This window comes from Balaenoptera physalus (assembly GCF_965194825.1).
Source record: "Balaenoptera physalus genome assembly, chromosome: 19".
NCBI lineage: Eukaryota > Metazoa > Chordata > Mammalia > Artiodactyla > Balaenopteridae > Balaenoptera > Balaenoptera physalus.
The window spans coordinates 34755919-34769160 of NC_138900.1; the positions used below are offsets into that span (position 1 = coordinate 34755919).

Here is a 13242-nt window from a genome sequence, read left to right on the forward strand (position 1 = left end):
CTAACTTGCGAAAGGCCGGTAGGTCCACCAAAGGCGTTCTAGGCCTCTGCAGGTAACTTGCGAATTAGGACTCTTAAAATTTTCCAGCAGAGAGGTTACCTGAAAGATGTGTGCTGGTGGCCAACGGCTTATCCGGGAGCAGGCAGATTCCAGATCTGTGGCTCAGAATATTTAATTCTTCCACGCAGAAAAAAAAAGGTATCAGAGCAGAAGAATTTTTTAAAGAGCTTGAGACTTTAATTAGATTCACCATCATCTTAGAAGAAAAAAAAATGTCAATCTGAGTGTTTTTTCCCCAAAACCTAGAGTGCCAAACCCAGATGCTGAAATGAATACACCCCACGGAAATGTGGGAGGCGGAATCCCATTCCAAGCGGGCTGCGTTGAGACTACATGCAGCATCATTTCATTATTGCACCAACACCTTCACGCCTCCTTTCCCGCTCGGGAGATTGGCGCAGCACAGTGGGTGAAGCACACGGCGCTCGGGGCACACTCCCTGGCAAGGCCTTACGGGAGGGGACACAGGGCCTCGGGCCCTGGGTGGCAGGTTCCAGTGAGCAGCAAGGTCACGAACAACATCGAGGACCGGGCTGGGCAGTTGCCCTTGGAGAATTACATAGGGGGAGACTGCAGCTGTGCAGACTGGCAATCCAAGCTCTCGATTCCCCAAGATTTCCTTTTATAATTTTTTTCCTCTAAATTTAATCCCACCTATCATCACTTCTAGAAAAATCCACAAATCCAATCCCCTAAACGCTACCCCTCCCCCGTCAATCACCTGAAAAATCCTTCCTCTCAGGAAGGGCTGCATCTCTTCTTTATCTGGACCTTCTTTCTTGACATCTTCAGTTCCACATTCCCCTCCTCCCACCTGCTCTCTCCCATCCCCCAAGAAACAAGGGGCTCCTTCGGGGCCCACCCTTGCTTGATTACTGACTGGTCTGTCTGCTTTTGCACTTGTCCCTCTGAGTGAGCCCATTAAAACATAAGTCAGATGAGCCAGGGCTCTGATTTAAACGCCTCAGGACTTCCCATCTGGTGCCGGCTAAAAGGCAAGGTCTGCTGCTGGCCTGGACCACCCCTGTGCTTTCTCTGGCCTCACCCTTGTCACTCACACCCCCATTCTCTGAACTCCAGCCACACTGGCTTCTTGGCTCTTCCTTGGCAACGCCAAGCACACCACTGCTTCCAGACCCTCTCACTTGCCTGTCTCCTCCTACTGGGACACTCTTCCCTAGACGGCGGCATGGCTGGCTTCTTAGTTTCCTTTGGGCCTTTGTTCGCATGCTACCACATCAAGGGAGCTGTTCCCTGAACAATCTACCTAAAATAGCAGTCCCCAACCACCTCTTCGCCCCTGCCCTGCTTAGTCCTCTCTTCTCAGCATGACCACCTGATGCACCCTTGTTTCTTCCTTCCCCTAGAATGTCAACTCCATGAGAACATGGGCTATGCTCACCGCAGCATCCTCAGAATCTAGAACGGTGCCTGGCACATAGTAGGTGCCCAAATATTTTTTGAATGAAGGGAGAATCCACCTACTTAAAAGGGGCAGAAATAGAAGTTGGGGTAGATTCTGATAATGAGTCACTTTCTTCCAACACTGCTAGTGTCTCCTTCCTTAGGGAGGAAGGCTTCCTGGGACATGGGATCATTCCTAACGTATCTACTGCTCAAAATGAGATTCTAGATGTAGCACAAAGATCCCAATGGAGAGCACGAAACCCTTTTTCTCTCTGTGTATGTTTTCTAAATCACACAGAAATCATTTGTCATTGATAACAGCAAATAGCTCAAACAGGAAAACATGGATTTATAGTTCAGCTGGATTAGTTTAAAGCTGATTAAAGTAATCTCTTTTATCTGATCAAAAAGGGCTTTTAGGTGACCGGAGTACAAGCCCTCAGACAGAATGTTCAGTTGTGTTTAGAGTTTGCCCTCGCTAAGAGAGAAGCACATCCCCGAGATGGAGGGCTCTCGACTCAGCCATTGACTGAAACACCACACTGGTCTATCATGGAGAAAGCAGTGGTATGGTGTCCTTGTCTGTGGGGACGCCTGGTCCATTTAGCCTCGTGGTTTAGAGTTCACGAATGCACACGTTCCGAGGACTGGACCCACGGGAGGCTGGATGAAAAACTGGCAGTTGCCATTTACTGAGATGGGGGAGTGGAAGTGTGGAATATCAGGAGTTCACCTTGGGTTGTGCAACAGGGTATAAAATTAACACTGAATTTGGCAAGGCTGGAAGTAGGGGTAGCCTGTGGCAGCGATTTAGGGAGCATGGGGTGGGGTCTCATGAATAAGCATGACCAGTGCTGCTGCGAAGGTTTTGCTGAGACCTGACTGGGTCTCACTCCAAGTCACAGGCCTCTACCTATGGGTCCCAGCAGGGGACCAGCTCCTGGGGGAGAGAGCTCCATTCAGTTCACTGGCTTTCTGTTGGGGTCCTGCTATGTGCCATAAGAGAAGTATGCAAGGTAGTGTAGAATTACAGTTACTACCCTGCTTAACACCCTTCAGAGGGCTCCCACTGCTCTTGGGATATAGACCACCCCTTGGTCCTTGCTCATCAGGCCCTGCCTGACCGGCCCTTCTGCGCCCACACTTTCTGTGCTCTGCGCCTTCCAGTTCCTCCAATATGTCATGTAACATGTTCCCTTTGCCTGGAGTGCTCCCCTCACCCCGGCTGACAGTCAACTTTCCTACCTCATCTTAAAGATGACTTCCTCAAATAGGCCTTCCCTGGGTACCCAGCTACTTTGCTGTGTGCGCAGAGCAGTTCTCTCCTTCTGAAGCTCCCTCTAACCTCCCCAGTTAAGTGATGGTGTAATTATTCGTTTAAGGTCTGCCTTCCTTGCCAAAGGACGAGGGTGGCATCTCTCTCATACGCTGCCGTGTTTCCTGCTGCTCGCGCAGTAACAGAACCACCGGTCGTGTGAAGCCAGGGCCAGGCTGAGTGGAAGGGGCTGCGGGGTGGTGGGTAGACAGAGGGGATCAGTGGGGCCTGGAGCCATCGGCAAAGACCCCGGGAAGTGGGTGGACTCTGGCTGAGCCTTAAATGAAGGAGGATTTGGAAGGCAGAGAGGATGGGCATTTCAGTTGGAGAATCCATTTAAACAGAGGTAGAAAGAGCCCTGGCTTGCAATTAGGAGAATCAGGGTCCCAGCTCATCTCCTGGGTGACTGTTGACAAGCTGTTTTCCCTCTCTGGACCTTAATCTCCCATCTGTAAAATGAAAGGCTAGCTTACTAAGGACTGCAAATAAAAGCACCATGACATCGTTTCCCATTTCATCCCCTGGCAGGCATCTCTCTTCCCTGTGAGCCTGAATACAGCTTTAGAATTGTTTTCAACACAGTGTTCTAGGCGGTCATTACCAATTGATAGGAGATGGTAATTGAGGTAAGCCCTGTTTATCCCGTCTGGCTTGGAAGAATATCTGTTGGATGAATTTGGGCCCTGACACTGTCTGATTCAGGGAACCTGTGACAGGAAGGCTGACCACCGCTGGTAGGGAAGAAAGCCCTCCTGAAGCCTAGGGCTCAGCAGCACCAAATGCCATCATCAGAAAGGACACGAGGAGGTTCTATGCCAGGGGTGGCAAATTCAAATGCCTTCAGGAGCCAGCAGATAATGTAAATGAGAGAAGAGTTCCAGCAGGATAAAATAGGGAATGGTGAGGAGTGTGGCAAACTGGAGAAAGGGAGAGTGCTTGCCCTGTCTAAAAGGATTCAAAATCTTTCTCCCTTACCCCACTTCCTCCTCCTCACTGTATGGGTCAAGCAAAAACAGTCCTCAGGCTGAATTTTTCTTCCCAACAGCCAGACTGTGACTTCGGAGTGCTATTGACGTTTTTTGGAGAATCTAGATCTAGAAGGGAACAGTGTTGCCTAAGGCCACACTTAGAGTTAGGCCTGTTGAGTCCCATTTTATTGCTTTCTCCTGCAGTGTGATCATGAAGATGGCTAAGGATGGACTAAGTAGGGACAAGAAGGGATTGAGGTTTTCAAAAGATGTTCATTTCATTCTGGGCTCTTATGGCAAAGGAGATGGGTGGCCTGTTTACCAGTAATGTTAGTAATCACTCCTGTGACTTATTTTATGGACTCATTGGTTTAAATTCTCCAGATTTTCAGAAATGTCACTTTCCACTGAGGAAATTTTCCCTCTCATGGTTAAACACACACACACACACACACACACACCACGTCTTCCTTCCTCAGTATTAATCACCTTCTCCTATAATTGGTAGTTAAAATGTCAAAGGAGAAGGAATTAATTAACAGGAGTATCCGGTGCAGTAAGGCATGCTGCAAGGCTCTGGGACTGATTATAAAAAGCACTTCCTTAAATATTGTGAGCACTTTTGGGAATCAGAAATCTCCCTTCTAATTGAAAGATCCTTAACTACACCCCAAGTCCTGGCTGGTGGCCAGGGGTGCAGAGCTGTGGGAGGACTTGTGTGGAAATCCTTTCTCCATCACCCTAGGGAGACCTCCCTCCAAACTGGGATAGGTGGCAACGGAGGTTCAGAAACAGCAGGGGTCCCACACAGAATCTGAGGAAGAGGAAAAGACTTAACATTACTGAGCTCTTGCTGTGTGTCAGGACTTTACATACGATTTTTCACAACAATCCTGTAACACGGGCGATCCGATTATCTCCATTTTACAGATGGGGAAATTGAGGCTCAGAGTGATTGAGTTCCCCATGTCACGCGGCTACTAATTGAAAGCGCAAAGGATTCAAACTTAGGTCTTATTCTAAAACTTTGCTTTTTCGTGGAATCCTGAAATCCTATTCCTAGCTTGCGTTTAGGCTGCTCCCCACCCCAGCTCCGAACTCTCAGTCTACAGGAGTTTTGACAGCTAAGCCAAAAGCGAAGACCCGGGTGGAGCCGGGAGAAGCACAGCGCCCCGCCCCGGCCCTGTTGTTAGCCAATGGTGCCGTGGCACCCGCAATCTTTCGTCCAATCAGCCAGAGCTCCCCGCCCCCCATATCTCCTGTTCTCCTCCCCTCCCCTCCGCTTTCCCTTTGGCTCGACCGAGCTTGACAGAGCGGAAAGTCCCTTCAGGCCGCTCCGGGCCGGCAGCCATTGGAAGAAGGTCTGTCACAGGGCGGCCCAATCAGAGCGTGGTTAGGAACGCAGCTCGGGCTGCGATTGGATAGCGTCGCGGTTGCCCCCGCCCACCCCTCTCCCTCCCTCCTTCTCTGGGCGGTTCGGAGGCGGGGCAGGTGGGGGCGGGCCCAGGTAGCAGGTTCGGCTGCACTGGGGCTCGCGCGTTGGAGGTAAATAGTAGGGCGGTGGGTGTGGGGCGCCGGGGCCGGCCCGGTACGCGGGCTAGCGAGACTGGGGAAGGGGTGACGTCCCGCCGCCCGAGGTGAGTGAATGAGCTGGCGGCCGAGCGGGCGAGCGACTGGCGGCCCGGTCCCTCGGGCGCCCCTCCCCGGCCTCTGGGCGCCTCGAGCTGCCGCGGCGGCCGTCGGGCCTCGGCGCCGGCCCGTTACTTGTCCCGGCCCTTAGCCGGCCGGGCCCGCGGGGTGCTGAGCCCGCTGACGTCAGCCTGGACGTCCCCACTACCCGGGGCTTCCCCACCGACACCCCCGCCCCCCCGGCCTTCCTGAGAGGGCTCCCAAGTCGTGGGAGCGTGGTCACCACCGCCAGGACCCCGGGAGAAGAGAGGACTTGGGGGTGGGAGCAGCGCAGGAAACCGTCTGCCCCTTGGGCCCCCCATTTACAGATGGGGAAACTGAGGCACGGTCCGCTGGCTGGCTCCCGACAGCCCGGGTTGGCATCGAGAGCCCTGGGCTGTAATATCTCACATCGGTGCCTTGGGTTTTGGAGTGTTTGTGGCTCCCGTCCAGGAAGAGCAGTCGGGGTTCTGGCCTCGTTAATGGCGTGTTGTGTTTTTCTTTCAGTTTCTCCCTTTCCAGGGTGAGGATGGTTTTACACAACCCGGAGTTCTTTAGTTGAAAGGTGCGCTCTATTGAAGCAAGGTATTCATTCTTTTCTTTCTTTTTTTTTCTTTATTGTCATATTAAAGATCTCTGGGGAAATCGTGAAGTCTTGACGGAAGATGGTGTTCCTGAGTTTGGTTTTCAGCCGGCTCAGCTGCCCAGTTATTCATTTACTTGGCATCTTTTCTATTCCACCCTATGGCATTTGCATGTTTTAGGATGGTTGTCACCTTCCAGCCACCAAGCTTTTCAGTCCCCATCATGCCTGCCCCCTTCCTCTCCCCAGGTTCCCTGGAAAGTTGTATGCTTAGCTTAGCTTAGCTAAGGAGCATTCCCTGCCTTGCTTTTGATTTCGGGCTAATAGGGATCTTAATAAGATTGTTCCTTTTGCAGTCATTGGCTCCAGGAGAAAAATCCAGGCCTTGAGAGAGGGTGTTCATTCAAGCGTTGGTTTTCTGCACACCCCCTCACGCCCCAAGTAGATTGAATGGTCTAAGAATTTAGCTTGCTTATTCCCTACTGAGTAGTGGGTGGATTTGAACTAGCACAATATTAGGTGAAAATGATTTGCTGGAAATTCTTGTTGAAGTTCATGTACTGTGAATGTTGATAACACCTAGAATATTCTCTAATGTTCTGCTACAAAATTTTACAGTACTCTTTCAAAGAAGCCTTCCTTTGGAGGGTAACTTTAGTGAAGAGCTGATAAGACCAGGGCACTTGTTATATAAAACAACAGACATGCAGCAGGAATGATTTCTTGTGATCTGGCATGCCTAAACTGTGATTTTTGTTCAAGGAAGTCTTTAACACAAGAAGAAAGACAGGATTAAATTATCCTATTCATCAAACTTTTAGTATTTTGTTCCTGATTTTCACACTGTGATCTTAAATTTGTCCAGGTATTTTCATTGGTTGCGCAGAATTTATAGGCATCAGACATGGTGTGAGGATCTGGGAACCCAGTTTCAAATGAACCTCAGAACAACTTTTCGTAATTGTGAAATATTCCTTATTTGTTTCCTCTTATGTGTGTAACAATGAAGTGATATAAAGACTGACCATTCCTTCATTGAGCCAGAGAATTAGAATTAGCATTTATTTAGGGAATTAGGTAAAAACCATTAAATACTCTCAACTCCTGAGTCTTTTCTCTTTTTCTTCTTTTAACCTAAAAGAAGCTTTTAATCACTTAAACGATTAGGATGAGGAAATGGAAGTTTGGCTTTCACTGTTATCACCTGAGTTAACCAAGTCATTCATTCATTTCTTATGTACTGATTGTCTAACATACTGTCAGGCTCTTGTTTGGGCAGTGGAAATATAAAGATGAAGGACTTAGGGAGTTCACAGTTTGGAAGTGCAGTGGCCAGGTTTAACTCCACTGAGACAGGAGTGTTTCAGGTTCTTCGGAGGACGTGCATATGCGGATGTGGGAGCCAGACTTTCTTCTAAACCTCATAAAACCCACTTGTTTAGGGACTGAATATGTGTGTACTTGGGTCACAAATTAATCTATGAGGAAAATGGACTCTTTTCTGGTCTCTTTTCTGGAATCTCTGCTGTTTGGGAATATACAACCTTGTTCTTTTAATGGGAAATATTCTTTCTTAAAATGGTAATTATTCTAGCCATCTAGAAGCATTTGGAAAAAGTCCTGTGTATCTTCTTTTTTTTGGGTATGCACACTGACCTCCCTACCTGTTTGCCATTTATAATTATGGGCAATTTTTTAGTGTTGTAATGTTTATTCTGATGTACATAGCCCCCCTGTGGTTCTTAGAACAAGTCACGATATCTCAGGAGATGCAAAATGTTACTGAATTGCATCTGTTTTTGTTTTCTTTAGTGAAGTTCTTTGAACAATAACCTGATAACTTGAGAATCAAAATGACATTGTTTCTTCTAGATAAGTTAACCATTGTCACTTTTATGTAGCTAATGCTCTTCATCTGTACTATATATTATCTTTTAGAACTAATTTGGACCTTTAATATTTTCATATGAAACTTATTTCTCAATCATCTTTTCATTGCATTTGATAGGAAACTGATATTTGTGCCTTCCCACCCTCATCTTGGTTTAGTGGCTTTATTGTAGTACAATTAAATTCTCCTTTACTCAGAATCCAGACCATCAACAAGCTTAGATAACCAGATATATTTTCAAATCTATGTGACCCTGAACCTCATCCGAAATGTTGTCAAAAGAAAGTCCTGTTCAGTATGATTTTAGGGTTAAAAATATTATTGTATTCCAACTCTTTGATAATCTTCATTCAGTACTTATAGTATTTATCAGGATATTCATAATTACTCAGTTTTTCGGCCTGAAGTAAGTACGATGGTATTTTAGATGAATCGTTTGGATACATTTACACTCAAAGTGAAGTACAGTATATTGTTAGAGGCAATTTTTAAACAATTAGACCTGGAAAGTAATAAAAGAACACAAATGATGGCAGCCATCAGTCTTAAATCTTCTGTATTTTTCAGTGTCTAACACTGTGCTGAGTCCATAAAAATACTAAACTAACAAACCTTGATTGATAAAGAACTCACTGACAATGTGATTTAAGTCTTTCCCATGTGGTCTTGAGTCAGTTTTTACTGCTTGGGGTTCTTTAAGACTTAATTTAAGTGTTGTGCATATCCCAGTGAAAGAAGAATGTGGGCATCATATTCATTTCTACAGGGAGGAAAGTCTGTATTAGCATATTCTGCTGTAATGCCAGTAAGTTGAGATATTAATGATCTTTAAATTTGTCTTATATACCTGTAATAGAGCCATAAAGTTCCCTGTTCAACTTTCTCTGTCAGTTGCAATGAGGAGAATCAATTTTTAATATGATAATTCCAAACCTATTCTTTCTTCATGTATTCTTTTTCAAAGAGGAAAAAGCACATCCTTTTTACTTTTTGGATAATGCTTTTTAAATATTTTATAACTTTTGTTTTGGCTATTCTAGTTGTCTAACATGACCCATCCTGTTAATGAGTTAAGCTCACTCTGACTTGTGCTAATGCAAGTCAGAAAAAAGTTACTACTCCTTGTGTAGTTAACTTTAAAATACAGTTCTTATTAACTATTATTAAATCGCCCTCAACCTTTTTATAAACCAAAGTAGTTATATTTTACTGTGGACTGTCTCTTAAATGATTTGCAAAAAAACAATCTTGTAATCAAATTCATTTAAAATAGGGGGTCCTAATGCCTTCCATATAGTGATTTAGTTTTGTCTTGTAATATTCCATTAGCACTGGTGGTTTTTATTTTAAATCATGACATGGATTGTTAAGCTAGAGCATCAATAGAGCAGAAGTTGTTGGCATATACTAATTAAGATTCAAGGAATATCTTAATTTTAATATTTGAAGATATAATTTGTAGGAACTTAAAAGATTTCTTTTCAAAATAGAATTGCCATACTTTAAAAACAATGTTTGGCCAAAAATATTTAAATATATTATAAAGAGAACAAAACAACTTCACTTTTTTAGGAGTTGCTTTTTGACCGTCTCATCCTTGCGGGAACAACCGAAATAATGTCTGTGCAATAAAGCCTACGCACTTCACTCCTAAAAGACCCGTTCAGAATTTATGCATTCCTCTTTCTGTTATTGTTTTGTTTGTTTTTTTTTAAACACACAACCATATTTCGTCACCTGGCTTCTCAGAACTGATTAGAAGCAATAAGTTGGAAAGCAGCAAGGCTGTAAAAGGAGTCAAATGCATGTTGCAGGAAACCACAGAAAATGGCTGATGGCAGGGGAAAACCATAGACTGTAAATCTACAGAAGGCAGATGAAGAACTCAGAAAGCATGATGTAAAGCCTCATAACAAAGTAACGAACACCCTTGCATATTGAGGGTCACACATAATAATTTATATTCATGTTGATAATTCAGTGATCAAGATAAAAATGAGGCTATTTCCTTGTTGAAAAATGCTGACATTTAAAAAGAATTTTAGTCAGCAATAACAAATACTTCATTTGAGGACTTTTAAGGAATAGAGCCAAATTACGGTTTGGGTCGCCTTCCTAAGGGGTTTTGTTTATACGGGGTTTCCACAGGTGTCTTATATAAGTAGCAAACATAAATTGATCCTATTCCTGCTGAAGAGACAGTGCCCTCAAGTGGAATTAAGACAAACACATTATAAAAAAAGAAAAAAAAAGAATCACTTTATGCTGCCTGCCCTCACTAAATATTGTGCATATATTTGTTGTGCATATATTTCGATAATGTTGACTTGAGGAGGTGCCAAGCCCTTTACCCTGTCTTGGGTAATCTTCATGTCTCATTCTGGCTTGTAGAGGGACAGACTTTTAAAAACTTTACCATTATAGAGAACCTCACTATCTACCAGTGCGTTCTAAAAGAAATGTTATTCCATGTGTAGATTTGCCAGGTTACACATTTAATCATTAAGTTAAATGGTTAAACTTAAAATTTGGCTGTTAAGTTTTAGGAGTATTTATTTTTTAATTCCAAGAATAAAATAGATAAATATGATAGTGCTATCATCTGCTGCTATTACCCAGAATAATGGAAATGGATATGGCTACCTCAGAGAAGGATGGAATAAATACCGTATTCAGAAACCAAATAGCCACATGCATGTGACAGAGAATACCTAAGAACTATTGTTTTCAGTAAGATAATTAATTAACATAATGAATTAAAGTCTTTACTTGAATTGATGAAATTGTGTAGTTTTAAACCAGTGATTCAAGTAGGGTTGAGAAGGCTATTTTAATTGCAAAAGATTAGTATTCTTGTAAAAATTTTTAATGAAAAATTGAAACTGAAACAGAAATAATCTTTCATGTATTCCTTTCTAGTATACATAGTTAAACTTGTGGTATAAAAACATTTTATATTTGATGCTGTACTGCAGTTATATTTCTTCCTTATGTAGTCCAAGTTTTGATGGCTACAAAATTGATTTTTAAGATATCTTTAATATAAGCAGATTTATAATATCTGATATTTATGATTGAGAGAAATTAAATGATAGCTATGATTAATACTATTAACATTTGCCTAAGGACAAAATGTACAAGATTAAGGAAATGAAACTGAGTTAGATAAAATGTTCCATTATCGAACTATGGTACACAGATAAATGAATTGTGGTTGAAGTTTCAGAATGTGATTTATGGTATTTTTATTGATAAAAATGTTCAATATAATAATTGTGATGGGTAACTTTTTACTTGAACTACCTGTACAGATATAGATATATATATATATATATATATATATATATATATATATATATATATATAGCCTTTTTGATTTGTGTGTGTTGCCCAAATATAACAGCTTATCCATTTAAGTTAGGCAGGATCTATTAAAACTTCTACTTTTGAAAGTTTGAAAATGTCAGAATATGTATATAAGGTTATCTTTTACTAGAATTTGAATTCATAAATTTCAGTACCTTGGAAACAAACATTATTGTATTGTCTTTGGAGATAATTTACAATTGAATCTCCTTAATTAAATATGCAAGATTACAGTAGAAACAAGTAATATAGTATATCTTTTAACCTTTTAAGATATTTTTGGAAGTATGTCATTAGTGTGTGTTTTTTACTAGTCCAATGAAGAATTTAAAAAGTCTTTGACCTTAATTTTAGTTCACGTAGAGTGAAGTGTAAAGTTTCTTTTTGCTTGTCCTCCAGGCGTTTTGATTTGCTGTCTTTTTACAGCATGGACACCAAATTGCTAAAAACACGCTTTGGGACTGCCAGTGAATTTATCTTTTGCGGTTTTACTACACACTTAGTAGTTCCCTTTTTTTTGAGTTAATGTTTTGGAGTTGATATCACAATGAGTTCGGGCTTATGGAGCCAAGAAAAAGTTACTTCACCCTACTGGGAAGAGCGGATTTTTTATTTGCTTCTTCAAGAATGCAGTGTTACAGACAAACAAACACAAAAACTCCTTAAAGTACCAAAGGGGAGTATAGGACAGTATATCCAAGACCGTTCTGTGGGGCATTCAAGGATTCCTTCTACAAAAGGCAAGAAAAATCAGATTGGATTAAAAATTTTAGAGCAACCACATGCAGTTCTGTTTGTTGATGAAAAGGATGTTGTAGAAATAAATGAAAAATTCACAGAGTTACTTTTGGCAATTACCAATTGTGAAGAGAGGTTCAGCCTGTTTAAAAACAGAAACAGACTAAGTAAAGGCCTCCAAATAGATGTGGGCTGCCCTGTGAAAGTCCAGCTGAGATCTGGGGAAGAGAAATTTCCTGGAGTTGTACGCTTCAGAGGACCCTTATTAGCAGAGAGGACAGTATCGGGAATATTCTTTGGAGTAGAATTACTGGTAAGTCTGATAAGCCATTTTAGTGGGCTGTGTGTATGTGTGTCTGTGTCTGTGTGTGCACTCGTGTTTTTTCCCCTTTTAAATACAAAATAAGTTTTCCCCGAAATCTTCTGTAATTTTTAATATTCATAATCCTTAGGATTTACTCTCTAATGGTAAATTGAGATAATGCGAAGATGCTGCATTGAAAACTTTTAAAAACTACCTATTATAGTAGGAAATGCAAGTAGATGATGTAATTATTGAAGACTTTGGTATCTTAGAAATTTTAACATTGAATGTTAAAAATGAACTCTATCAATTGTAAACGAATTCATTACTTAAAATTGTTAATTATCCTGTGATATTATCATCTGTAGGTTTCTCAGTTTTTCTTAAAGTGTACTATTAAGTAGTGAATTATGGTTATACAAGTTGCAGCAGTTTCAACTTGCTTTTAGTTGTCCCTGGTAATATACGTGAAAATCATCTTGGAATTTGTTTCTACTGAAAAGAGAACCAAGAACTCTGTGATAATGTTTCCAAAATTAATATTAATTCTCAAGAACTTAAATGTCAGTTATATTTTGACATTCTTGCAAATAGAATTTCATGCCTTATTTGCTTTTTGATTTAATTTTTTAAAGCAGCAATTGTAAAACAATTGGAGATTTGAATCCTAGCTATGCCATTTACTAGCTGGGTTACCAGGCTATTTAAGCAAGCCACTTCTCTAAATCTGCTTCCTCATCTGTAAAATAGTAATATTAATACACAACTTGCAGTGTTTTTGTGATATATTGATTCAGGATTTAGCACAGTGGCTGGCACACAGTAAGCGCTCAATAAATGGAGCTAGCATTACTGTCATATTAAAGGAAATTTTCCTTTTTATGACAAAATTTTTGTTAAAATCACAATGTAGAATCTAGCCCAAGCTCTCTCACAGTAGAG

General features: G+C 41.9%; 1 protein-coding gene and 1 long non-coding RNA gene across 10 annotated transcripts in view; one reads left to right on the forward strand and one right to left on the reverse strand.

The window, feature by feature from the left end:
• The window catches only part of LOC309648989, a 1142769-nt gene that overhangs the window by 187349 nt on the left and 942178 nt on the right, over positions 1 to 13242 (reverse strand). The window lies entirely within an intron of this gene.
• CYLD (CYLD lysine 63 deubiquitinase) overlaps positions 5235 to 13242 on the forward strand; it is a 58971-nt gene continuing 50963 nt past the window's right edge. For 3 of the 9 annotated variants that reach the window (XM_082437064.1, XM_082437068.1, XM_082437069.1), the window contains exons 1-3: positions 5261 to 5387; positions 5926 to 6003; positions 11658 to 12309. In XM_082437064.1, the coding sequence (XP_082293190.1) occupies positions 11806 to 12309 (504 nt within the window). In that variant the 5' untranslated portion in view covers positions 5261 to 5387; positions 5926 to 6003; positions 11658 to 11805. Of the gene's footprint in view, positions 5388 to 5925; positions 6004 to 11657; positions 12310 to 13242 lie in introns of all 9 variants that reach the window. The other 6 variants (XM_082437065.1, XM_082437066.1, XM_082437071.1 and 3 more) reach the window with 6 other exon arrangements.